The sequence below is a fragment of the Gopherus evgoodei genome, chromosome 2 (assembly GCF_007399415.2).
Source record: "Gopherus evgoodei ecotype Sinaloan lineage chromosome 2, rGopEvg1_v1.p, whole genome shotgun sequence".
Taxonomy (NCBI): domain Eukaryota; kingdom Metazoa; phylum Chordata; order Testudines; family Testudinidae; genus Gopherus; species Gopherus evgoodei.
The window spans coordinates 57,720,047-57,746,406 of NC_044323.1; the positions used below are offsets into that span (position 1 = coordinate 57,720,047).

General features: G+C 40.2%; 1 protein-coding gene across 1 annotated transcript in view; it reads left to right on the forward strand.

The window, feature by feature from the left end:
- HDAC9 (histone deacetylase 9) overlaps nt 1-26,360 on the forward strand; it is a 684,467-nt gene that overhangs the window by 384,938 nt on the left and 273,169 nt on the right. The window contains 5 exon segments of the mRNA XM_030550719.1: nt 7,526-7,767; nt 8,793-8,835; nt 8,838-8,942; nt 10,771-10,897; nt 13,641-13,762. Coding sequence (XP_030406579.1) covers nt 7,526-7,767; nt 8,793-8,835; nt 8,838-8,942; nt 10,771-10,897; nt 13,641-13,762 — 639 coding nt within the window.

A 26,360-nucleotide genomic window follows, 5' to 3' on the forward strand; every position in this document is an offset into this window, starting at 1 on the left:
TGTCATGTTTTCTATATTTCCATTTTTTCTTTGCTGTCCAGAGGCCAGACTATGATAGAGAAAATGTAATTCATGTAAACTGCTTAGTGAAAATATTACAGTGAAAACTATTAAGTGACCACTCCAGCACAAGTGAAGTGCCTTCACTTACCAGTTGTGATGGTAGGGAATCATTCCTATTGAGCATACATTTTGTAACACCCTTTTTTACAAAACCTACACTTTAGTCCTAAATGACGATGCTGGTGTCCCTGGAAGGATAACTAAAATGAGATTCTCTTCAGGCCATCTTGGCTCATATCATTCCACTGCTAGTGGCTAAGGTCTTAGGGCCAGATTCTCAGCTGGGGGTAAATCAACTTTGCTCCATTGAAGCTGAGAATCTAGTCCTGGGCATCCCTTTAGATTGTGAGATGTGAGTCCATCTCATTGTTCATGGACTGTCTGGCTTGATATATTCAATACTTTATAAAATCAAAACTTGTAGCCCCCTTCAGCAATACAGGGGGCTGAGAGCCATTGAACACATATAGCTCCCCCTGAAACGAATGACAGTTGTGAGCACTCAGCTTCTCTCAGGAACAGGTCCAAAATGTTGAATTATTGTGTAACCATTTCACATTGGACCATTTTAATAGTTTTCTTGCCAGACTCCGTGTTTCCTCTATCCCTGGCTGTTCAAAACCATGTTGCTCACTTAATTGTCCAGTATTCTCACTACTGACACATCCCTCCATTATTTGTTTATTTACATGGGCTGTGTGGTCCTGCCACACCACTTTATCAGCTTGCCAGGACTGCTCTTAGATTACAGGGTGTGCAATGTTCCTTTAATTCTGCCCAACAGGGAGATATTTCTTCCTCAACTGGCTCTGAACTCCTGACCTCCTCTCCCTATACTCCATCTCAGGATGATTGCAAAGATCTCTCTGCATGGGCAGATCTTCTTCAGCCTGCACCCTCTCCCAGTGGCCTTGCCTCACCCTCCTTCTCTTGCTCCCACATGGCTGTCCTGTATCTTCTCATAGTTCTACCAACTCCCACTTGTAGACCACTACTCCTATACCTTCCTCCATTGTCCCTCATATCTCATTTCTGAAACCCCCTAGTGGTCCCTTTCTCCTACCCCCTCCACACACTGCTTCAGGACATCACAGCACTAAGGGGATTCCATGCCAAAAAAATTGAAATTCTACACACAATATTTTAAAATTCTGCATATTTTATTTGTCAAAACAACACCACATAATCACACCGGTTTCAATTATTTTGGTACTTTATTTCAAAATACCGGTCAGCAAGTATGTCGGTAACAATACAGACAACAAAAGAGATTCCCCCAGGAGTAGAGAGTTAAAAGAAACCTGTATGACAGCCCAGTTCCTCTTTCTCTTTATGTTTTTGTTGGGCACCTCAGTCTGGATGTGTCACATGTCAGCTGGGCACATCTTGGGGGAAAGCTCTGCCCCTCCAGTCTCAGACATCGGCCCCCAGAACTCAGCCACAGGGAGCCCCTGCAGCTCAGACACACACATCCCCAACCCACCAGAGCCCAGCTCTGTAGTGTCCCCTAGCCCAGACACCCATCCCTCTACCCCTAGATCCAAAGAGAAAAACAGCCTGATGCTGGATTCCGGGCTTGTATGGAGTTTCCTGCACTCTGCCTCCTTCCTTCAGGATGTGCTGGGAACTACAGCTGCTGGGAACCCTCCAGATCTCCCTTCCCCTCCTCCCCCCCCCCCAGAAGTGTCCTTTATTTGTGAGCTAGAGAGCTGGGCTGTGCTGGGTCCAGCAGCCCCTAGTGGTGACCAGCAGCTCTGCAACACCAATTCTGCAGGGAAAAATAAAGTTCTGCGCAGAACATTAATTCTGTGTGAATTCTGCATTGCACAGTGGCGCAGAATTCCCCGAACCTTTACCTCAGTGATTTGTCCCAACTCCTGGATTTTCTACACATGAATCCTAAAGTTCAGGGTTTAAAGTAAGAAGTAAGTTCAAAGCATTATCATTGATTTTTTTAATGCTTTACCACCACACTCTTACCATTTTAAACTAATTTATGTGGGTTCTCCAGCAACTTGGTTATGGGCATGTGATAATTTGTTGCTGGTCAACCCATCCCTTCTGTTTCCACACTGAAAAACATAAATTTTGTACATGCATTTTCCTCTACTTTTGAATCTTAATTTAAGATTTCTGTATTTTCTGGATGTTTGTAACTCTTTACTATGTTTTAGTTTGTTTTTGTTTTCATTTTATGAAGTGAAGATGATGCTTGTGGATGGTGCTGCGCAACGTAATAATAATTTCAAAATTTACTTGTTTTGGAGAATATAATTAAAAAGAGTAGCCCTAACATTTTTCCAATGATGCTGTAGAGAAAGGACTGTCTATTTTTTATACCTTGTTTCTCAAAATTGGGCTGATATTTTGAATAGTTTGTGTCCCTTTTTTTGAAGTTTGTTTCTTTGGGATTTTAATAAATCTTATAAGTTTTCATAAATCCTCCTTTACCTCTTAACATTAAAATTGCTTGCTTTAGGAAAAGGATGGCCACCTGTTGTCTTTTGCATATTCCCTGTTGCAATTGGTCATTTAATTTTAGCTCTCCAGCTTTTGCAGCCCTCCCTCTCCCCACAAAAGAAGAGCCACTCCCAAACTCTAAAATGCTTTAGCTACCCTCTCTCTTACCCCCGCCCCCAACAAGGTAACAAAAAAACTTGACCTTATCTTAGCTGCTTTAACTTGTCTGCCACCGGTTCCCATCTGAACAACTCAACCTGCTGCTCAGGAAATTCAGTGATGAAGGGGTTAACTTGAATTTCTACACTCCCAGTGAATGCACTTACACAGTTCCTCTAGACTCAGAACTGTAAATGCATCAAACAAATTATTGTAAGCAAGCCTATTAGAATTCTTCATTAAATTTCAAATAAAGAATAGCAGACACATGCTAACCTGATCACCAGATTACAGCATCCCTTGTGAAAGTTCCTGTATTTAAAAATGACATAATTGTGTACCAAGGAAGATAATTGCCAAAGAAAGGGAAGATTGTCCCTGTTGTGAGAATATGGTGGTCAGTGCCACGGATTGTTGTTTTTTCCTGATGTTTTCTTATAAAAATGGTGAGTAAGGCCCTGATCTTTGAATAGGCCAGTCAGCGGAAATTTAAACTATGAGTCACTGGAAACAGCTTGAAATGGCATCCTTCAACAAAGGAGCAGTGCTTCTCCACTGATGCCCATGTGTAAGGGTGACTTCAAGAACCAAAGCCTCAGCCAATTAAAATCAGACCTTCTGTATTATTATACATGGATATGCAAATGTTGGACCATGGTATTTTGCAGGTGTTGCTAATATTTGCCCTAGTGTGTCCAAAAACGTTGCCGTAAGGCCCATATACTGAATGTAGCCTGTATAGAGACCCTTTTGTGACCCTTGTGCTGTTATATTTTAAGATTGAGGCAAAAGAAGTTCTTAAGGGAAACAAATATACTTGTTTTTGCAACTTGCTGAGTGTTTGTTCCTCTAACATTTTGGCATAGTTCCTGAATCGCTGGAGCTTAGAGTAGTATCTTTAGTTGTCTCATCAGCAGACAGCAGGATGTCAAAGCTTACTGTTTTCTTTATGCCCATCCTCCCCCTCCTTCCGCCAATGATTCTGGTAAGTCCTCAGATGGGAGACCTGAACCCAATGTTTCTTGGGTTTTTTAAAAATTCCCACTCCTAGTTCGGATGTGCACATGTTGCAAACACTGAATATTAAGGCACATTGTGTGCACTTGAAAAACGCACGTGTTCTAGTGTGATGTGGCTGTGTATAACACATGAAGCGTGATCCGAATAAACTTTTTTGTGCCTTCTTTGATCTTTCTAAAATTTAAATGGTGTGGGGGGGAAAGGTACCTCAACCATAATATGTCAAAGTTCTTGTAGACTCTGTCTTTGACTTTGAACTCCATTATTCCACTTTTACACTGATTGGCTCCCTCTATGTCATCCTCATGAATTGGTAGGAAATAACCATAATGAAAATGGCCCAGGTCTGTACAACAGCCAGCACCTTAACAGTCTGTTTAATTAATGATTTTATGTACATTTGTTCAGAATCATTTCTGAGGTTTTGGTTGATGAGGTTAGCTGTTACCAGGGATGCAGTTTCAGTACAGTGGTTGCCATTAAAAAGTCAGTATCACTGTACCAACAGTTACCACACAGTAATATCTGAGATAACACAATTGTTACCAATATTTTTTGACAGGAAATACACCTCTACCACAATATAATGCTGTCCTCGGGAGCCAAAAAATCTTACTGTGTTATAGGTGAAACCACCTTATATCGAACTTGCTTTGATCTGCGGGAGCGCGCAGCCCCGCCCCTCTGGAGCGCAGCTTTACCACCTTATATCTGAATTTGTGTTATATCAGGTCACATTATATCGGGGTAGAGGTATATCTGCATTGTCTCCAGGATCATCAAGGCCGATGCAACCCATTAGGCGACCTAGGCGATCGCCTAGGGCACTAGCATTTGGGGGGCAGCATTTCGGGTCCTTCAGCAGCGACTGCAGCGCTCGGATCTTTGGCCGCTCTGGTCGTCATCGGCATTTAGGTGGAGGGACCTGGGGCAGGGGGGCATGGAGAGGGCCGCCTACAGCAAGTAAGAGGGGGCGTGACACACAGGGGAACCGCTCCCCGCCCAGCTCACCTCTGCTCCATCTCCTCCCTTGAGCACGCCGCCCCACTCTGCTTCTCTCCCTCCCAGGCTTGCAGCACCAAACAGCTGATTGGCACCGCAAGCCTGGGACGCGGGAGAAGTGGAGTGGTGACAGCGTTCTCGTGGGGGAGGCAGAGAAGAGGTGAACTGGTGGGGGGGATCTGCCGCATGACTCCCCAGGCCAGGGGGAGCTGACGCAAGGGGGTTGCCTCAGAGTGGAGGGGGGGAGCTGCCGCTAGGTGGGGGGGCACCTCAGGGCAGGGGGGCAGAGAGCTGCCACAGGGCTTGTGGGGGGGCGCAAGATGGAAGTTTCGCCTAGGGTGCGAAACATCCTTGCACCCGCCCTGAGAATCATGAGAATTTGTAGGAAAATGCTGACTCTTTAACAATGACCACTGTAAATATTGTATACAGAAACAATCTCTGTTTCTGAATACCCACTCATTGATTTTGTCCCCATTGTTGAGGGTCATAAGTTGAACTTGCTGAAATGGAGCCATCGGTATGCAGTTAATATTAGAGCTGTGTGAATCTTTGCAGCAGGAATTTGAATCCCTTCAACTGAGCGTGGGTTTCAGGTTTGCTACATTTTGCCGATTGAGAGAGGGAAGTTTCCATTGTTAGAAAATCTATTCACTTTCTCCCCCCTAACCAGATAGAGGTTCTCGGGGGATAGAGAGGTAGGATGCTTCTGGGAGGTAAGAGTTATAATCAGACTTGAATCACCCAGGCAAACATGCAGGGGTTGGTTTGTAGCCAATGCCTGCAAACCAAACTACAGGGTTCAGTTTGCAAACACTATTGCAAACTGAACCCTGCAGGGTTTCCACAGCTCTAAATACTATTATTGCTCCTGGTGAGGGTTATTATCCTGTCACAGAAGATGTAAGAAAATCCATCTCTTCACTTTAAACATCATAAGCTTTGTCACCTACAACACAATTAATGTTAAAATAGAACAGTGCCTATGATAAGATTGTGACTTGCAGGCGATGAGCCATTGTCCAAGTAACAAGGACTTATCTGGAGGGCCAGTCAACCTACACAGAACTGTCAGTTTGCTGATTGCCATTTCTCTCTGAGTTTGATGAAATATTCATGTCTCCGCTCTGCTCTTTGGAAGCGCTATTGATTTCTTGTATAAACGCTGCTATATTTAGTCTAGACAAATGGAATGTGGATTGCAGCTGAATAATTTGGATGAAAGGCTGGGTTCTTGACTGCTGCTTTCTCCTGGTCTCAGGCAATTATTTATAATCAAGAGTAGTTTTTGTAAGTTAAGGGTGATTTTTTACAATTTAGTGATTAGTCTCAGAACAAAAGCAAGCAGTTAGGCATAATCATTCTGTTGGGATAGCAGGTTAAGAAGTCAAATTATGCTTTGAGATTTACAATCACTGTTTCAAGGAGTAAAACAAAATGTTTGATGTTACCAGTTTATTGACAGAAACATAATATAATAAAAAGGGAAGATATGGTGCCTCATGTCTTCCTTTAAAAAAAAAGTTTTTTTATTTCACGTGTCAGATGCCAAAGTATACCCAACAGATTTTAGCGTATGCTTAGAACTCAGCTGAATCTGTTGGCTGTGAGTTTTAGGTTTCACAGCCAGCATACTACTACTATTTGTTGGAATGTTTCTACTGTATTCTGTCCCTCTCTTCTTTGTTTTGAACTGAGGGAACAATAAAAGAAAATAAAACGAGAGAAAATATGTATAGAAGTATGTGCAGCTCATCATTTTGAGACACTGCATTTATAGCCATTCAATTTTTTTTCAATAGAAATAGTTGCAGTGAACTAGTGTGTTTATAATTTCCCTTTAGTGAATCGAAACACTGCCCAGACTCTGCTCAGTGAGAACTGCTCAGACCCTATACTGCTAATTACCAATGAAGATTCTCTTTCAGCACAAGTGGTAGGTGTCTGCCTATTTGGCACAGATAGATCTGTGTTCTACGCCCCACAGTTGGTATGAAAACCCAAACAGCCCTGCTGTGTAGCATAGTGAAAATCATTAAGTTTGTATATATCCTTGGATTTAATTCAGGGAATGAAAGGTCAAGAGATTCTTCATTACCCAGTTCTGTGTTGTGTTAACAATTTATTCCATTACCAAGGATGAATTAAACAGTCTTTTAGCAAGATGTTTTCATTCCATGATGAGTAATATATAGTATGTGCCACATTCTATCTACTATAAGCACGTGTGTGTTCATTATTTAAAACAACCACGTAAAAACTTTAAAAATGTATTTTCCCCATTATTGTCCCATATAATCCTGTGTGTCTTCCTCTGTGCTTAGCACATTTATGGCTCTCACTGCATAATGCAGAATATCGATACAGGTGTAAAATCATAGTCAGTCAGTCTGAATGTAAGCTTTCTCCTTTGAGAATAAGACCACTCACAACTCCAGGGCCTCCATCTTATGCCAGACACACAAGTATACTCAATGTATATTGTTACACAATCTCTCACCAGGTAAACTAAATAATGCTAAGTCAGTAAATTGGCAAGTTCTGACATGTTGCACAATGTTTTGTAGGAGCTGGGTTCTCATTATTCCACGGGGGGACATTTCTTTAAAAAATGGGAGGAAAGTAATAGGATGGTGTATGAATGTGTTAGATTGCTAGTGGAAATGACTAGATTTTACATATGGCTTACAATGACAGGCATTTTGCTAACTCGATAAATTGAAGGAATTTGGGGTGAAATTAAATTATTTCTCCCCAGTATGCAGCATAAATTCATTTTTGTCTGCATTCACATATATATTTTCCTTTTGTTGTTTTATAGTGGATGTAAAGTCAGAGGTTCCTGTGGGATTGGAGCCCATCACACCACTGGACTTGCGAACAGATCTCAGGATGATGGTTCCCATTGTGGACCCAATTATGCGTGAAAAGCAGCTCCAACAGGAGCTACTTCTGATCCAGCAGCAGCAACAAATTCAGAAACAACTTCTGATTGCGGAGTTTCAGAAACAGCATGAAAATTTGACCCGACAGCACCAGGCCCAGCTCCAGGAGCACATAAAGGTAGCAAAATCTTTCATTTACATGGGGCCCCTCCACAGTAAGCTGAATATCTCAGCTGAAGGGGTGTGCTCCTCTCCTGGAAGTCTTTGTGTGACTTAAAGATGTAGTTTCAGTGATTATTGTTGACCATAGAGAAGTGATGGAAACCTACACTGGATTGGATGGCCATAACCTTTGACTATTAAAAGATTTTCAAGCATAATTGGTAGAGGCTATTGCAGTGTTGTAATATACAGGCAGCAAACCAAGGCACTCTGAATTAGAATACTCTGTCTCATTCTGATGAGACCTTCTCAGTCAATCAAGTCCACATTTTTAACCAATTTTTCAGTCAGGCCTCAATACAGCTGCCTTTCTTGGAGGAGCGATTTTGATCTGCCTAGTTAATGTGACTGAGTTTTTTTTTTTTTGTTTTGCAGCTGCTTGAGTTTGTGTCTGCAAATCACACAGACAGGCCTCCTGCCTTCTGATATTTGCAAAACTGGGGGCAGGTGCTGCAAATTTGGCACTTTGCCCTTCTCCAGGCTACCTCACAGAATATGAAAGAAACTGATTTATGGGATTAAACCTGTCATGGAAGAACACTGAAGATTTTTTGACTGAGAGTTATGGTCTTGGTTTTTTTTTCTTTTTCTTTCTGAAATATCTTAGACTGCTGCTCTGCTAATGTGGGAGCCTTTCTATGATGCGATTAACTGACAAATCCAGTTGAGAATAGCGTTTAGAGTCTGTTGCTGCATTGGCAGAGAGTGAGAATAATGTGCAGATTATACTCATGTTTGGCAAAAAAAAAAAAAAAAAGCAGCAGCAAAACCAATGTAGCCAGCTACTGTATGATATACAGCTGATTTTAATGGCAGCTAATAACACAGGATTCCACTTGAGAGAATAGAAAAGTGGGTTACGGAGTAATATGAGCACAGATGAAAGCTCTTCTCTCAGCTATTGAAGTGAGTTATTTTGGCCAACGCTGACCTGGACAGCGGTGCAGACTGCATTTCCTCATATCTTTTATTCTTTGCAAGTTACAACAGGAACTTCTCGCCATTAAACAACAGCAAGAACTCCTTGAAAGGAGCAGAAACTGGAGCAGCAGAGGCAAGAGCAGGAGCTAGAGAGACATCGCAGGGAACAGCAACTTCCTCCTCTCAGAGGCAAAGAAAGAGGCCGAGAAAGTAAGAGCCACTGTACCAGAAGTCAGAATAAAAAGATGATATATCCTTCCCTTCCCACCCCTTGCAATGGGTAACGGCCAGGAGCCAGGCTAATAAGTGTGGTCCTGTTCAACATTATGTATTCAGCCACAGGAGTAAGTGGTTGTCCCTGCAAACTCAACCACACTGTTAGTTATGGAGCTGTGGGGGGTTGCACCATGCTCGTATATCTCCTCTCAGATACTTACCTTGCCTTTTGTAAAAATAAATGCTATGTAGTTGAAAGCACAAAGCTTCGTCTGAGATCTTCTCTCAGATAATTTCTTTATTACACAGTGCAGAGCGCACTACCAAACAGCAGGCTGCTTGCTAGCAAAGAAATTCATTTGAACATTGTTTCAAGATGGAAAACTTAATATAGCATTTAAAAGTATCTTAAGTGAGCACATCTGCTCTAGTTCATCACTAGTTCTTTTCAGATGGGCATATCAGTGTTGCTGACGCAGCTTCCTGAGATGTGTCCATGAGTTCCGTTTCCAGCTCCAGTATGGTTTTGAGGCAAATGAAAGAACGTTGCTGGAATGTGATGCTCACTAGAGGGAGACAGATACAAATAATTCCCGCAGTAAGGTCAGTTTAAAACCAGATTGTTCCAGGGTATCAAAAATGTGAAGTGATTCAAAATGGAATTGCCACAAGGAGGTATTACTACTGGTGCAGCTGAAGGAGTACAAAGAACAAACCAGAAGAGATCTGCATACCGTGCCTGCAGAATTTACATTCCTTAGCCTTTTTACTTATAAGGAAAATAGTACCCATTTAGCAGAGGACTCTATAATATGTTTTAGGTTTTAAAAAGTAAAGACTCAGTGGAACTCCCATCAAATTAGTGGAAACTGCACACAAGTGTTGAAGGCAAAATTTGACTCTGAAATTGTGTTTTTGAAAGATATCCTCTGTTCTATTCAGGTTCTTATTTTGCACCCATCACTGTGGTTTTAGAGTGGCTTTCAGTGGTGCATTGAGCAATGGGTAGTTCTTTCCTTTTCCCACCCCACAGGAAACATTGCATGTGGATATTTTATAACTATATGACATGTTATGTTTATATTAGCAAAGACCAGGTTGAAAAAGTGTGGCTTGCACTTGAAATGGAAGGTGGTGGGTGAGGTTTAAGGTAGTTCCCATATCCTGTGGCAGTTTGTTCTGCTGTCCAAGAGGCCCCCAAGAAGCTCTGTCTCCAGCACAATGAACTTCACTCTTGTGAACAAGTTCCATTGTTTTCAAGAGCAAAATTGTCAACCACAAATCTTATCTTGGAGCATTAGATGATCTTTTAGGATCGCAGGCCCTTGAAAACAAAGACTTAGCTCTGGGGCTTCGTGCAGCATTCTGTTAGGAGGCAGTGCAGCAGGCAGAGGACGGGTTTGAGGTGCTATTGGTATTGCTTTAGTTCATTGAAGACATTATTTGTGGGTAACTCAAACTCAAAGGGACTCAGACAATATTTTATTTCTATCAGCATTTCTTTTTCCTAATGATTTTGGGATATTTAAGAGTTGGTTCTGCACCTGGAAAGGATTCACAGGAGAAAGGATCTGATTCAAAGCCCACTGAAGTCAACTTAAATGCTCCCATTAATTTCAATGGGCTTTTGGCTCAGGCCCTGAAAGAGAAGTCTCCTGCAGAGTGAACATTTAATTTAGACTCTCTCCCATTTTGACTGTGATTTCCACCAGGGTTCCTTCTGTTTTCCATCACTTTCCACAAGCTGTGGCTCTTTTTTGTTTTTGTTTTTTTTCCCCACGGTTCTAGAGAATGGGAAGAGCTTTCAATCTTTGTGTTTTAGGGGCAGTGGCAAGCACAGAGGTGAAGCAGAAACTTCAAGAGTTCCTGTTGAGTAAATCAGCAACAAAAGACTCTCCAACTAATGGGAAGAATCATTCCACGAGCCGCCATCCCAAGCTCTGGTACATGTATGTTCTGTGTTAAGCTGTTTGCATGCCTCACCGATATACTTGCTAAGGGTGGGCACCCGAATTCCTCCCCAACAGGAATATTGAGAACCTGTCTCCAGGCCAACATAAAAATTCACCCAAGAACATTAATTAAGAAACAAAATAAAAACACTTCTCACTGAACATAGTAGTATTGAGAGCCTGTACTCAAAGTGATGTACTTAGAGCTTTTCAAAACAAAGTGGTTTCAGTTCACAGGAGTTTATATTTTTGTTCCTATTTCAGGACCCAAGTGCCTCACTTTGAATTTCACATTCAAACCATCCCCTATCAAACTCAAGCAGAGCGCAGGCCAAAACTTTCACATTTGGAGACAGAATATGTGAATGCATTTGTTTTCCACCCACACTCATAATTTTCCCAGGTTCATTCAAAAGCTGACTCAGGCTGGCTAAAAAGCTTGTGAACCTGGGCCAAGTTTAGTGTTTACAATGATGCTAGGCAATTTTTGTCTGGCTTTAGACCTGGTTATGGAAGTTTGCTGTGGCCTTGTGGTTCACCTGCTCATGGAGAACATGCATAACAGATTGATAGACTCCAGGTGAGCCATCCCATTTCCAGAAAGGGGAGCTGATGTAATTTGAGGATCTAGGAGAGGTGGAGTTTTCTTTTCAACTTTTCTGAAGTTTTAACCTCTGCTGCTATATCATTTATATAAAATCTCAAGCGATCTGACCTATTTTTCCATTGGGAATGGCTTTGTGCTTGAGTCCACTCAGATTAAGACTCAGACAATGAAAACAGCCTCCTTTTAGCCTCAGGTGTAATGCAAAGCCATGATACTGGTAGATGAAGTTAAAAGATATTGTGGAATGCTGCTCTCCGGTCCAATATGTGGGAATTTAGAATAACTCTCTAGCATATTGAGAAGTGGTAAGAGATCTCTTAGCTTTTTTCACCCTTCTTTTTGAGATTGTTGGCCCTAGGTATCCAAGAATACACACTGATCCTGGAGAGAAACCATGAGGACGAGATTCTCAGGTTACTGAGATGGTGATGCTGCTAAGCATTGCAATGGCTAAGGATTTACACTCATTCTTCTGGTCTGCTTTTTCATTATTTCAGTCCAATCTTTTCTGCCATCCTTATCGTAGCATAAAACAACCCTGCAAACAGGATAGTGGACATGTTTCCAAAGACTTCAACACTATTCCTGAGTCTGCCTGGATAGAAATATATGCAGCATGCTGGTGTCACCTCCTTCCCAAGAGAGGCTTAGAGACCTGAGGAGTAAACCCAAGATTCCTACCAAGATAGTCTGTTGTGCAATCTATCAAGACACCTAGATGTCCCTTGATTAAACATTTTGATCTGGTGTTTGTTCTTTTAAACAGTTATTAAAGGTTTGCCTCTGGGGTTTTCACTGTATTGTACAGTTTGAGAATCCTGGTAACATGTTTTAATATGTAATTACATTGTTCCAATGGCAGTACTGTACTTAATAGTATGTGCTATATAATGTGCATTATTCTACTAACGACGTAAATTTCTGGCCCAGCAGCCAAGAGGGAAATCTGAAGTTAAGGTATTCAGATAAGCAGAAACTAGGAAAGCTCTAGGGATAGAATTCTCAACTTCCCAAGGGAAGGAAGCACTTCATTTTTCACATTAGCAATTGCCTTTGACAAAGGCATGTAACATGCAGTGTTGTTGTAGCCGTGTCAGTCCCAGGATATTAGAGACACAAGGTGGGTGAGGTAGTTTTTTTTTTTAATTGGACTAACTTCTGTTGGTGAGAGAGACAAACTTTCAAGCTTCCACATATCTTCCACAGAGCTCTTCTTTGGGTCACCTGAAGAGCTTTCTGTAAGCTCAAAAGCTTGTCTCTCTCACCAACAGTAGTTGGTCCAATAAAGGATATTACCTCACCCACCTTGCTCTCTAAAGGTATGTAATGTCATTGACAGGCCCTGCTACTTCAGAGAGAGCTGCCACAACAGGCCTGTAAAAGAGGTCAGGAGTAAAATGGGTAGATATGAGGTTCCAAGAAGGGCCCCACAAGAAAAAAGCTCTGTAAATTAAGTTGTCCTTGAGCCAGATGATGCAATTCCCTTGGCATTTATGATTGGAAAGAGCTGCCCACAATTTTCTTTGCATTGCCCAGGTGTCAGAAAGAGCTCTCCAATGTGGGACTTCACTGCTGAAACTAACTTTACGTGCTGCAAAGTGTTGCAGTTATTAAGTTTCATTTGCTGCCCAAACTGAAGACAAGGTTTTGCTTTCTCCTTTACAACTCCTGGCAAACTCATCTATATTTTTCCAGGGGAGTAACACCACCTCTTCAAAATATTGGGTAATTGCCCTACAAAAAGTGACAACTCCATAGTAAAGGCCACTTTTAATTTATATTTTTATTTAATAAACAGGAATCAAATGGCTTTGCTTCAGCTGGTACATCTTAAAAAAACCCAACAACCTAAAATGTTCAATTCCCCGATCTGGTACAGATCCTGTCTGTGGGCCAACATGACTCTTATCCTTTGTGACTTTTATGATAAGTACAAAAATGGCATTCTTAGGAATCCTGAGCAGTTCCATGACTTACTGTAAAAGTGAAATTGGTTACATGAGCCTGTGGTTTGTGCACACTTGGAGGAGTAAGCACATAAACACAGCTGAGACATGTGGACAACATGTGTAGACGGTTACTGCTGGTCACCTCACTGACTGCTAAGTCGTGACCTCTCTCTGTCTGCTTCAGGGCTGCCCACCATACCTCACTGGATCAAAGCTCTCCACCCCTGAGTGGGGCCTCTCCGTCATACAAATACACTTTACTAGGAGCACAGGATGCCAAGGATGATTTTCCACTTCGAAAAACTGGTGAGTCAGAGAAGTTTGTTCTAATACCCTACCCCACAATTCCGCCTCACTTGGTTGTTAATCAGGCTGTCGCTTAGCAAGGTATATATCATAACCTGCAAAGCCTATTCAGTCGCATGATTCATTGGAAAAGTTCAAAGGTGCTAACTGTATAGTTTTTCAATTTAGATTGAACCTGTGATGTCAAGAACCAGTATTTCCCAATGCTTGCAGCTAGTACAGACTCCAGTCCTGATATATGTACTTGTTAATATTCCACACTATATGGGGAACTTGTGCAGTATTATTAATAAATCTAATATTAATTCTGGGTTTAATTTGACAAATCATGGCTCTCTCTCTCCTTCTAACATACGGTATATGCTGCATTTACATTAAGGTCTTCAGAGTTCTTTTTCTTTTGGGAGGAGGTAGATGATTATTATATCAGACCATTTTCTTTGGCTGGTTGCCAAGATTAAATATATCTATTTTAAAATCCTTCAATGTGAAATGCTTTAGAAGAAAGTGTTCACTTAGAAAACAAGCTTTAGCTGAACCTCTTTTCCTGACAATAAGTGAACTGTAGACTTGACTTTGTCTACTACACCATAAAGTGTGTTAAGGGGCTGGTGATGGAGACTTGGTGCCCCTTGCCCCAGGTTGTTGGTGTGGTGACTGGCATCCAAGAATGCTGGGAGACACTAAGGGGGTGAGGGAGAAGAGAGAAGAAAACATTAGATCCCTTGTTGCATGCGGCTGCTGTTGAGTGATATAGTTACATTCTGAGAGAAAGTCTACCCCCCTGCTGTGCTAACTGCCTTTGAATGTGCTTCAATCACTGGGAGATTGAAAACTAACTGCAGAACTGGTACTGACATTGAAGAGAAGTGGCATTTGAAACCAGTTAGCATCCAGAAAGAAAATCCAATCTACATCTAATTCTTCAGGACAGACACTCAGCTCATGTTATATCCCCTAATGTTTTCACAAGAATAGTTTAGTGCTTGTTTTTGTAAAGAATGAAAAAACAAACTGCTAATTTATTCTGTCTGAATTATTCAATCTGCTTTTGGTACACCATGGTGGCAATATAAGGATCCTATAAAAAGCTTGCTCAGGCTATTCTGTCATAATAAGCCCTTATGCAGTTTTTTTGCTTAACAGCCTTGTACAAGATGTATTTTCTGTGCCAACATGCTATATGTTTACATTTGTTTGGAAAACAAAATAATACAGTCTGCACCTTCTAAAATGCTGTGAATTTTCCTGCATTTTCAAAATGCAGGTTTTAATTTTTCTTCAGTTTTTACATATTTTAAATAGTATGATTGATATTTATGATGTGTCAGACTGTTGATCTGTAAAACAAAACATTTTCAAACACTGTAGCAGTAAAGTTCTTGTGCAGCTGTTAATACTTTAAATCTCTGTGGGGGTTTCAAAATATTCCTTAATTCAATTCCCATTGTCTGTATAAGAGGACTATAATATAATTAAATGCAGATGTTTTCCATACATTATTCCAAATATTTGGGTATGCAGTGCATCAGTTACAAATAGAACTCATAAGTATATGACTCTTTAAAAAATACACACAACATAAATAGACAAATAATGATATGATATATTCATTAGCGTAGCAGTTTTTTTGTCACTTCAGTGTTATTTGATATTTTTACTTAAATATTCTACTATGTAAACAGAGATGATACGTTCAGTATGTCATTTCTTAGCAAAGAACTGTATTTGATAGCTCTATATATCTGTTAATATAGCAACTCTTACAAATATCTTGTTTGCCTTTTAAATCACTCCCAGTAGCTGAAGAGTCTTAATTTAAGCCTTCAGAAACAGCTCCACAAAGGTTCCAATTATTGTTCCCCAGGTTCAGAGTAAAATCAACAGGAACTGGAACAATGCAAGTCAAATGACCCCAAACTGATCTGGGTGGCTATAGGGCCATCCCTTAGGCAGAGGGGACATTGTGGAGCCTGTGTCATCCTCATGAGACCATATCAGACAAAGATGTCCCAGGAACATTCATATATATAGACAGGCTCTCTGCCTGCAGAAATCTGACCTTTGCCACCAGGGTGAACCTTTTTTTCCCTTTTCCTGGGGCTATGAATGATTATTGCCACTGGCTTCTAGCAAAATTCTGTGATTCTGAACCTGCATGCAGTCAGCAATTGGTATGAAAATGAACCTTTACATTCTGTTGAACATTAAGAAAGGGATCACCTAAAACCCAAATTAAGGGTTAGTTTTTAATAATAGTTCTGATTTGTTTCCCAAGTTCTTATTGATGTTCTTAACATAAAGTCAAGAGGTATCTTTCTCTTCTCTACATTTACATGGTGCCCTCAAAGGATACTTTTGATTATATTTAGTTAGTTTAGATTCAGCATATAGGAATGAGAAGCAAAACTGAATAATACTATCCCAACAGCTACACTGTGAACAAGAAACACAATATTAGGAAAGAAACATATGTAAGTCATGAGATTTTCCTTCTTTTTATTTCAGCAGACTGTTCCCCCAACCTTCCCTTCCCTATCCCACCATTGTCATCATGGGGAAATGGAGTCTTGCTACTAAATCTGTTCAATTGCATGCAAAGGTCAGACTGTAAAAGGGAAAACTACCCTACTCAAATTCTGCCTACAAGACACAAAAATCCAGAATAACTGGATAGTGTAGCTAATTAGTTAGCAGTCTTGATATTTATATGCTTATCATTAGATTCCAGAGTAATCACACCACTGCAGTGACTGTGAGCCCATGTATTGTTCATCCCTCAGAAGGTGTAGAGGGACCTATGTGTAGTAAATGTGGTGCATTTCTAGTGCACAGGGGTTTGACACTAGTTTTGGGGCTTTAGGCCAAGGATTGCAGCTCCTTGCACAGCAGCATTCACATTTGTTGTCTGGATGAGAGCCATTTGGTGCTGAACTCCATAATTCTCTGTATGTCTAACTGGGAAGACGTTATCTTTAGACTAGGCTCCTTTAAAATGAATATGTAACAAACCAGATGGGTTTCATGGGGAAGAGTTGTTCTCTAACAAAACAAAACTTACTTTTCACCTTGTTGAAACAATACAAAAATGTTCTGGCATAAAGCCAGAATGTTTGCATTTTCTTGGAACTGTAACGTTTCATTTTCTATACTCTAGTTTTGATGCAAACCAGCAAAAGCTAGTAAATTCCAAATGAAGATTAGCCCTCTGTTTTAACTAAAGCCATGTGCCTTTTTAAAACATTGCTTATAGATGGAGCCTCTGCCTTCATTTTGCATCATTTCTTGGCGTTCGTTGGAAGAAATTCCAGAGGACACCACCATGGGTTGGAGTCCTAATCTGGCAATCAAAAAACTAGACTTTTGAATACCTTTTATATTGCAGCATTCTAATAGCAGCTTCTTATCCTCTTTGCATGTTAATTTCATATTTAAATTGTGTATTGCTCTTATAAACTGTTAGTTATGGTGCTATCCTTGAAATTGTTACTGAGGGTAGTGTTTTCATTTTGGTAGAGTTATAGATAGTCTGTGTTTCACCTGAGTACTAGCTAGGGCTAACGACTAATGTTTTGGAGGTTATTTTCCTCACACTGAGCATAAATTGCAAGTTAATAGCTCTACTGCAGTAGTTTTAAACCTGTAGTCCGCATACCCCTGGGTGTCCGCAAACTATGTCTAAGGGGTCCATGAAAAGTTGTTGTTACCACAGAACAATGGTTTTTAACCTTTGGTCCACAAGCCCCTTGGCATCTGTAGACTACCATATGTCTAAGATTTCCAAAGGGGTCCGCACCTTCATTCAATATTTTTTAGAGGTCTGCAAATGAAAAAAGGTTGAAAACTACTGCACAACAGCACAGGTACCTGAAGCAGACATTGAAAACCAATGCTGCTGATCAACACTTCTATTTCTGTAAGACGCTCTCTAGATTCTGTGTCTTTAGTGCCTTACTTTGTTAGTGGACTTAACTGCAAACTTTCATCTGTGGTTTAGTACTATCTAAGAACATGATTGCGGCTTACTAGCCAAATATTGGAAGTGTGTACAAATGAAACTCAGAACAGTATATTTAGTTAGTAATAGCACAAGGTGCTGTTTTGATGCTGTTGTATTATTTCACACTGGAAAATAAAAACCTAGTGTAAGCAAAGAGTTCATTTGTGGTAAAGGAGAGGAGAGGTGTGCTATGTACAGTGAAGCTCCAAACACAAAAACAGTGGGACCACACTGGACTAGCTTGATTAGGCAGCATACTAACAACACAGTCTTAGCAGGTAACCTGGCTTTGTTGTGGTGAGATAGAAGATTCTTGTATCAGAACTCAGCAAATGTATTTTTTAAGAAAGTCATTAAACTTGTTCCTTACTGTGGTTTCTTCTATGCTTAGGGATTCATTAATCTGCAGTAGTGACTGCAATTGAGAAGAGAAACATTTTGTATGAGAAAGTCTTTCTCTTCCTCTCCTTCCTGACCCCCACCCCACCTCATTCTTCCTCTGTCTACATTTTCTAGGAAAACACCCCCCTGTGAAGTAATAGTATACAAAAAGACTGTATTTGTAGGTTTCTTCTGGGTCTCCTAATTGCAGATCTTTCATTTAAAAAGTCTAGAAAGTGCCCAAATCTTCCATTACCAGATTTCCAGAAGGGAGTTATTTTCAGGTTCTTTGGGCATATACATAAACTTTTAGAGGTTAGGACAGTGTATACCATTATTAAATGGCAATGACATTTTTGTTTTTAAAACAGTGAAAATACAGCAAAGAAAACATACTTCTTATTTGTGATCTGACATTGAGATGCTGACAATCCAGGGCTCCCCAAAGCTGGTTGCCAAATTTAGTAGACACTCTTGAGAACTTTGCCCTAACTGATTTGCCCAAGGAGACACAGGAAATCTTTGGCGGAATTGGTAATAAAAGTCAAATCTCCTGATTCCCAGGCCATTTGCTTCAAGACTCTTCTTCTCCTGTAACAGCTAATTACTAGCTGGAATTTTTAGCCTTGTTAAGTCTCTATTGATAAGTTTGGAGGGCATAATTAGTAATAATAGGTTTGAGAAACAGAGGAGACTTTCACTTTTGATTAAAGAATGAATCTGAAGCAAACTGATGTTAACAGCTTCTTCCGGATTTATATAATGAACAGGCTAGAGGAAAGTTGCAATCAATTTGTACTGGAGCCCAATAGCTCTGAAGAAATATAATACTGTTGCAATCTACTTGGTACTATTAATGTTCTATAGCTACCTGAGTTAGAGTTGTAAATGTTGTGTTGCTGCAGTTTAGTCTGAGTAAAAAGTAAATCACTGCAAAATAATCTAACACAAAAATAGCAATATGATAAAATAAACCTAAAGACAGCATCACAGAAAGGACTTGCCCTATTAGGATTTGATCCATACTTCAAGTCCAGCAGGATGAAACCCTTAGTTCATCCCTCTGTCTGTGGAACATTCTTTGTAATGTATTTTATTTGTACACTCTGCTTTTCAGAGTGTCAAACAAAAGGGTTCCCTTTAAAAGACTATTCTAGCTCACTTTCAGGATGCTCCCCACCCCAACCTCCTGCCAGTACATTTTAATGCAAATATTCTTTTCTTAGTTTAGTCCCATTATGTGTAGTTACAGCACCTTGTATTACACTAAATAATTCCTCTGCCTCCTTAGTGGATAGATGATTACTGTGTCCCCAGTTAGTCATCATTTAGCGAAACTATGCCAAGTTAGTCCCTTACTGTCTTCTTAATGCTCCCTTTGTCTCCTTCATTTTGGGTTGTGAGTGCTGCAGAGTTTTGTGATGATTGGATGGTAAGTCTTATGAATGGAGGCTAGCTTTGATATTACTTCAGTGATTTTAAGTGATTGAGTTGATAGGAAATACACATGAGAAACTTGAATTCTCAGCTATCAATGTATTTTGAGTGATATCTAATTTAAGCTCTGATACAGGATCAACACTTATGCTTACCTTTAATCACATAGCCACTGATGCCAGCTGGACTTCTCATGAATAAAATTAGCACAGCCATAAGCGTCAGCAAGATCAGGTCCTTCAAATTTGTAAGTTCCTCTGCAAAGAAAACTGTGTTACCACATCTCTAAAGACCCATATGTATAGATGGCAATATATTTATAATCATTTCTTCTTACATCAATCCTCCCAGCCCTGTTGTCATACGTATTACTCTTCTCTGAGCTCACGCTAATTTGTTTCCTAAGTAGAAAACAAATAGTCAAAACTGCACCCTATGTATTTTACATTTGTGAAGTGTTTAATATGATAAATGTTGATTTTGTTACACAGAAAGCTTTCCAAAAATGAACATGCTCTGCATCAAAAAGCAAGCAGAAGACACTTGGCCCCTTTGCTCTACTCAGGCAAAGATCCCTTTGAAGCCAAGGGGAACCTGGCTTGAGTAAGGATGTAGAATAGATCACATAATACATACATATAGGTGAAGATTTTCCAATGCGCCTTAGGGATTTAAGAGCACAGATCCCATGGAAGGTGAGTGAAACGTAAGCTCCTAAATCTTTTGGGGGCTTTTGAAAATCTCTCCCCTACAAATAAGAGAGTTCCCAGAGAGTCAAAATATGAGGGTGAAATACTGACGAGATTAAAGTCAATGGCCAAGATCCACTTGATTTCAATGGAGCCGAGATTTCACCACTACTGTACCAGAGGCAGGGAAAAGTTGAAAAATAGGGAAAACAAATCAAAGCATATAGAAAGGTGACAAAAAAGAGAGAAGTGAATACTGGAAGTCACATGACATCAGCCCATCCAAAATAGAATATGTTGGTTAGTAAAGATTATACTTCTCTAAGCTCCTACAAAACATAGTTTCAATGAAAATCTGTTCAAACCCACAACTCTAATTAAAGGTTTAAGCTGCCAAATAACATGTTCTGGCTAAAGCCAAATAAGTATTACAGAGTTGTTCATGAATAACGGCACAAGCTTTATACTTTGCTGTTGATTTTCTCATGGGAAAGTAATATAAATGAGAGTGATACCTCCCTCTTGGCTTTAACTGTTAGAAATGCAAAGCATGCTGAAATTGTACATAATTCTCTTCCAAAGGAAAGGAAATAGCATTTCAATGCTTTTCCTCAGTGTCTCGTTGAGTTATGGTGGTGTACAATTATTCCAGTTAAATTACTCTACCAGATGGAAGGTTACATTATATATTTAGCTAATTAAGTTTTAGGGGACTGGAATTATATCCCAGAACAAAAAGAGCATATCTGAAAGTAAACTTGTTTTAATTAAGTTCATTGTGAATGTGCAGTATCTATGCCTAATTAAGAGTTTAAACAGGTGGTTTTCTCTCCCCCCACCCCTGCCTTGATTAACATGAGAGTTCCTTTTTCAAAATCAGCCTTCATACCTACAGAATCATAGGAGCTATTGAAACATATGTTTAACAAATAATCAGGGCCAAATTCAGCCTCCACTGACTTCAGTGGAGTTGCACATTCTTTTACCAGAGCTGAATTTGCCCCAGAGTTATCCATGCTGAAATCAAGACATATTGCTTTTTGTGTTTAGTTTTCTTGGCATCATGTACCGTTATAGCAAAGTCCCTACATGCTGACATCCTGCTTTACCTTTGCACAACTCTAAGCAGTATGCCTAGATAGTGTAGACCTCCCGAGCTTTCATCTACTGAGGAAATTAATGTCCTTTTAAATTCGGGGAGAAGGTGGTGATGTTTAATCCTGGGCTTCTGCAGGCTAGCGAAATACAGTGTTGCAGTTGTTGCCTACCATCAGATGAGTTATCACTGTTGGATTTTTTCTGAGATTAAAATCCCTGGGATTTAATCATCATATTAAATAATTCCTTCTTGTGTGGGGGCTAGAGGACGTGAGCATGAATATTTTGCAGTCTACAGATCAAGCATCTAAGGGTCAAACTGTAGCCCTGCAAAAGTTTGGAGTGCCGGGGTAACGGGATTAGCTCTAGCACTTCTGCAATGGAGAGAGTCATTTTTCTTGTGTAAAGTATAATGACTCAATGGATGTTAGGAGAGAGTGCAATGGGGAGTGGGACTAGCTAGTTACACCCACAGAAAGTGTAGCTTTGTGTAGTTTCCCAGCTAGCACTGTTGGGTATACTCCGTGGAAGTGGGGATGATACTAATTCAATGCAGGGATATCTCCTCTAAACCAAGTACTGCCAGCCATGAGCCTGAGCCGACCCCTAACTAACCAAATGAGGGCTATCCCTCACACAGGTGTACTGAGAGGTGATTGACTTGCTGCACTTTTTCCTCTCATAATGTTAAAGTGGGGTCTAAATTTCTAAATTTGAGAGATAAGGGAGTGGGGAAGTTCACTATGAAGTTTTAATGACTCCCCTCCCCTCTATATTCCAAGACTGTTTTTTTATTTACCTATTATTCCTCTGTTTCTTATAGCAGAAAGGATCCTCTTTTAAATAATTTGGCTTTCCCTGTGATGCCACGGGAAAATTCAGGATAAACCATTAAGTCATAGAATCACACCATAACATAATATAACAAACTTTTCTGTAGGCTAACACCAAAATTATGGGTCTGATCAGGGAAACACTTCATGCACATAGTTCTTATTGAAATTGACTTTTATTGGAGGCCAGTACATGGAGTGGTTACATACCAAATTATATGAAAGCAATGTGAACAAACAGCTCCATTGCATAAATTACATAATGTACATAAGCCATGAGCTGAAATATATCAAAATTATGAGTGGTGTGGAGAAGGAAGAAAGAGACACCTCAGCTTTGGCAAGGGCATTTAATAACCTGGAGTTAGGTATGCACATGCCTAAGACTCCAGCAAACCCAAAACACAATGTGGTCTATGCATCCTACATAATATGTATTAAAGCTCTATAGGTAAAATCCAGGCCCCATTGAAGTCAATGTGAATTTTGTCAAGGCAGATGCAGGGCCGTGATCTGGCATATACATGCCAAGAGCTCCCCATAGCCAGAGAATTTTCTTCTGGCAGCTGGAAGCCAGAATCTGTTGCCTTTGCTTCCCAAGTGACACAAAGAGCCAAATGTCAATAGAGAATCCAACCCAGTGTTCATCATTTGATTCATCTCCCTAGATTTAAAAGGCACCTAATTTTCTACAAGAGGATATGGTACAATATAAAATATGTATACCTAAATCAGCAAAGACTTCATTAGGCAAGCTTAATGCTTCCTGGGATGGCCAATGAACCAGGTTTTACATTAATATGTAGACCACAAAGAAAAACAGGGAAGATGATTCTAAAATGCATGGTAGGAATTTACAAAAGGGCTTGAGGGAAGATTTCAGTTCTGAACTTTCTTTAGGCTATAGATGAAAAACAACTAACCTTGTTAAATCTGCTTCCATAGCCTGAAGAAAGCTAAAGGGCTGAAATATCCCCTCTAATCGAATTAGCTGTTTTTAACATGTGTTTCACTAACCCTGTTTTTTTATTTAGGGGTTGGATATTTACCTTAGCCTGAGTAAATAAAGCATTTTACCTTTTACAAAACTAAAATAAAGCAAAGGGCTAAAAGGTTTCACATGTGATCAACATTCCCTTTAAACCAAGCGGCTGATCAGGAAACAGTTTCTCTGTATGCTGAAAACAGATTAGGTGATGCAAGCCAGAAAAATAAAGCATCTTCATCCTTCACCACAGTACGTGACGCTCTAGCCTTGTTGGGACCACCCAACAGTCAGGCCCATCCAAATGGATGTTCCGTGTAGTTCTTGGAAACGCTTTAGAGGAAATAATGCAAATGGCTTTCTCTCTCATAAATCTAACTTCAACCTGAAATGACATTTTAAAATACCAGAATTAAAGAGCCAGTGAACTTTTAGTATAATGTGCTGGCATTTTCCAGAGTGCCAGCCATAAGAGATGTCCATACTATCCAAAGAATTAACTCCCCATTACTGGATTGTGTTGGAAAGTGATGTTCTAAGCACAGAGATCTCTTAGTGAATCAAAGGGTCGGGAGAACTAAATGGCACATTTTGGCCTTTAATAAATACAGATATTCTGAGGTGGCTGAAGAGGCTGGGGCAGCTTGAAATAGCAGCAGCCGGAAACCATCAAACAGAGCAGTGAGTATTTATGCCTCTCCCAGAAGCTAGTGCATCCTGGGATGAAGTTGAGACCCTCACATACCTCCAGTAAAGTAAGGGTCACTGGCAGCTCTCCAGCAAGCCATTGAGGGAGCAGGAAGCTCAAAACCGGCAACCCTGCTCTCTGAACTCCTTTCCCTCAGCTCTCTGCCATCTTTGGAAGGGTCCTGGACATCCTAGAATCTTCGAGAGGGAGCTCACAATAGCATCAACTACCCTTCTTGCTAATGGAAGTGTGGTACTTTTCTGCCCTCTATGCTGTCTAGGTTATTGGGAAGGACTTGGGAGCTTCTGGTCCCTCCTACTTAGAGATGTTTGTGTGTGAGTGCATTTCTCCTGAGCCCTCCTTCCACCCCTGCCAGCTGCCCAGACTCTTGGGGAGCAAATATGCTCCTCTTTCTTCAGCTGTCTTCACTGGAATGGCATGCTGATGAGGCACTCACCTTAGCCGCAGACTCTGCATGACACAGGTACTCCTCCCTCGGCTGCCTTTATTGGGGAAGTGTGTATGTGTGTTCTTCCCAGCCTCCCTCCAGAGCCTTTGGGGACAGAAAGGGACAAAGATGCTTTCCCCCAGTAGTTTTCAGATTGCTGCTCTTTGAAATAGCAGCGGTCCCCTATCTTAAGCAGCTTTGGTTTCCCCAAGTATTGCTATGGCTGCCCCACCCATATTGATGTACAAACATACCTAAGTTAGGATGCAGGCTCAGGCTTCTGTCTGTGGAAACAAAGAATTAGGAGAGGAATTGGGGGCTCTCAGTATCTAAAATTCTATATATTTTTAAAAGGTTTTCTGTTTATCTTCCCTGACCTTCACTTTTGTAGGATGTACCAGAGTTACATTATCCCCTTTTTATTTATATATTTTAAATCACTCTTTTTTAGGGATGAGATTATATTACAGCCAGTCTTGTATTATGTTAAGATTTCCATTTTATTTCAGTAATTGACTGGCAAATTGTTCCAGTCTAAAGCATCATCCTACTTATTGAAAATCAGCCTTTGAAAATGTTATTGCCTTTATTGATACTTCTAAGCTATAACACTGTAAGTTTAAAAACAATTTAAATGATTAGTAATACAGCTACTAGTCATGTCAGCAATTTAATTTTTTGTCAATGCAATATAATATATTATGTTAATACCGCAGAATATATTCAAATCAACTTAAAATATGATCCTCTGGGCCCCAAATAAAACGGCCATCTGTAACCGAAAATAAACAGAAAATACCAACCAGCAATTAAGATTATTAAATAGTATGCTAATTCTTTATTTTTGTCGTATTTCTCTTTGTGGACGTAAACACATCACAACATTCTTTATTATTATTTCTCTGAATAAACTCAGGAATAGTGATTTTAGCATGAGCTATAGGGAACAGATTGACATTCTTACATAGGATGCAACAAATCTTGGAAACATACAGAAGTTGCTGCCTGTTGAATTTTTAAAAATTAAACAGTCACTGTTGTCAAATTTAGTGTCACTACCTCTGCTTTCCTATGATTTTCTAAAACCAGCCTATGAGATAATAGAAGGAAATGCTTTCACTATAGATCCATCCTGAGCCTTGACAAAAACTCACTTTCTGCTCCTCAGGTCTCCTATATATGGTTTTAGCCTAAAGATGAGGACCAGCTCACTATACCCTCTACCCCATCCCCCATTTCCTGCCTAGCATTCATTAAATGCTGATTTGAAATTGGCACATACTTTTCTGATACAAAACTACTACTGTTTTCCAGGCACCATCAGAAAGCAGTGTACTATTATCTGTTAAACACCCTTCATTTATAAGGCTTTCCCCCTTTAATGTTAGGTGTTTTTATTCCTCCAACAGGATTCTTAAATATCTGAGTATGTTTAATTAAGGAAATAGTCAAGGTAATCCTAGCCAAGTAATCTCAGCCTTGTTTGCACATTGAGGAGTGATCCAGTCCTTGGACTGCATTCTGGAATGCCAGTATCTGTAAACTGTAATTAAGAACACTGTAATATGTGACATGATTTCAGTGTATTACTTTTCTGTCTCCCATGTTTGTGTTACATCATCACACTACTCATGAGAGACTGGAGCTACTTGGGATGTCATACAGTTGAATAAGAGGGGTGATCTCAGTGAAATCATCTGTACTTATGTACAGTGTCATATTTTCTTTCTAATGTCAACATTAGGCTTGTTGCTCTTCGCTGCAGTACTGTCTCGCTACAGGTCACTGGCTACCTAAGTGTTAACTATTGTATGTCTCATCTAACCATTAAGGAAATTTCAGCTTGCCCTAGAGAGCAACTTGAAACTGTGTAAGGGGTGGGTGTCAAAAAGTTTTAACCTACCATTTGGTTGAGTCCACCCCATTGCGACTGGCTTCCTTGCTAATGGCTATAGCAGGGGTAGTAACATCATCTTCTGCAATGGCACTCAACAACCACCTACTTCAAAATTCCAAAAATTCATTCTAATGTAACCCAC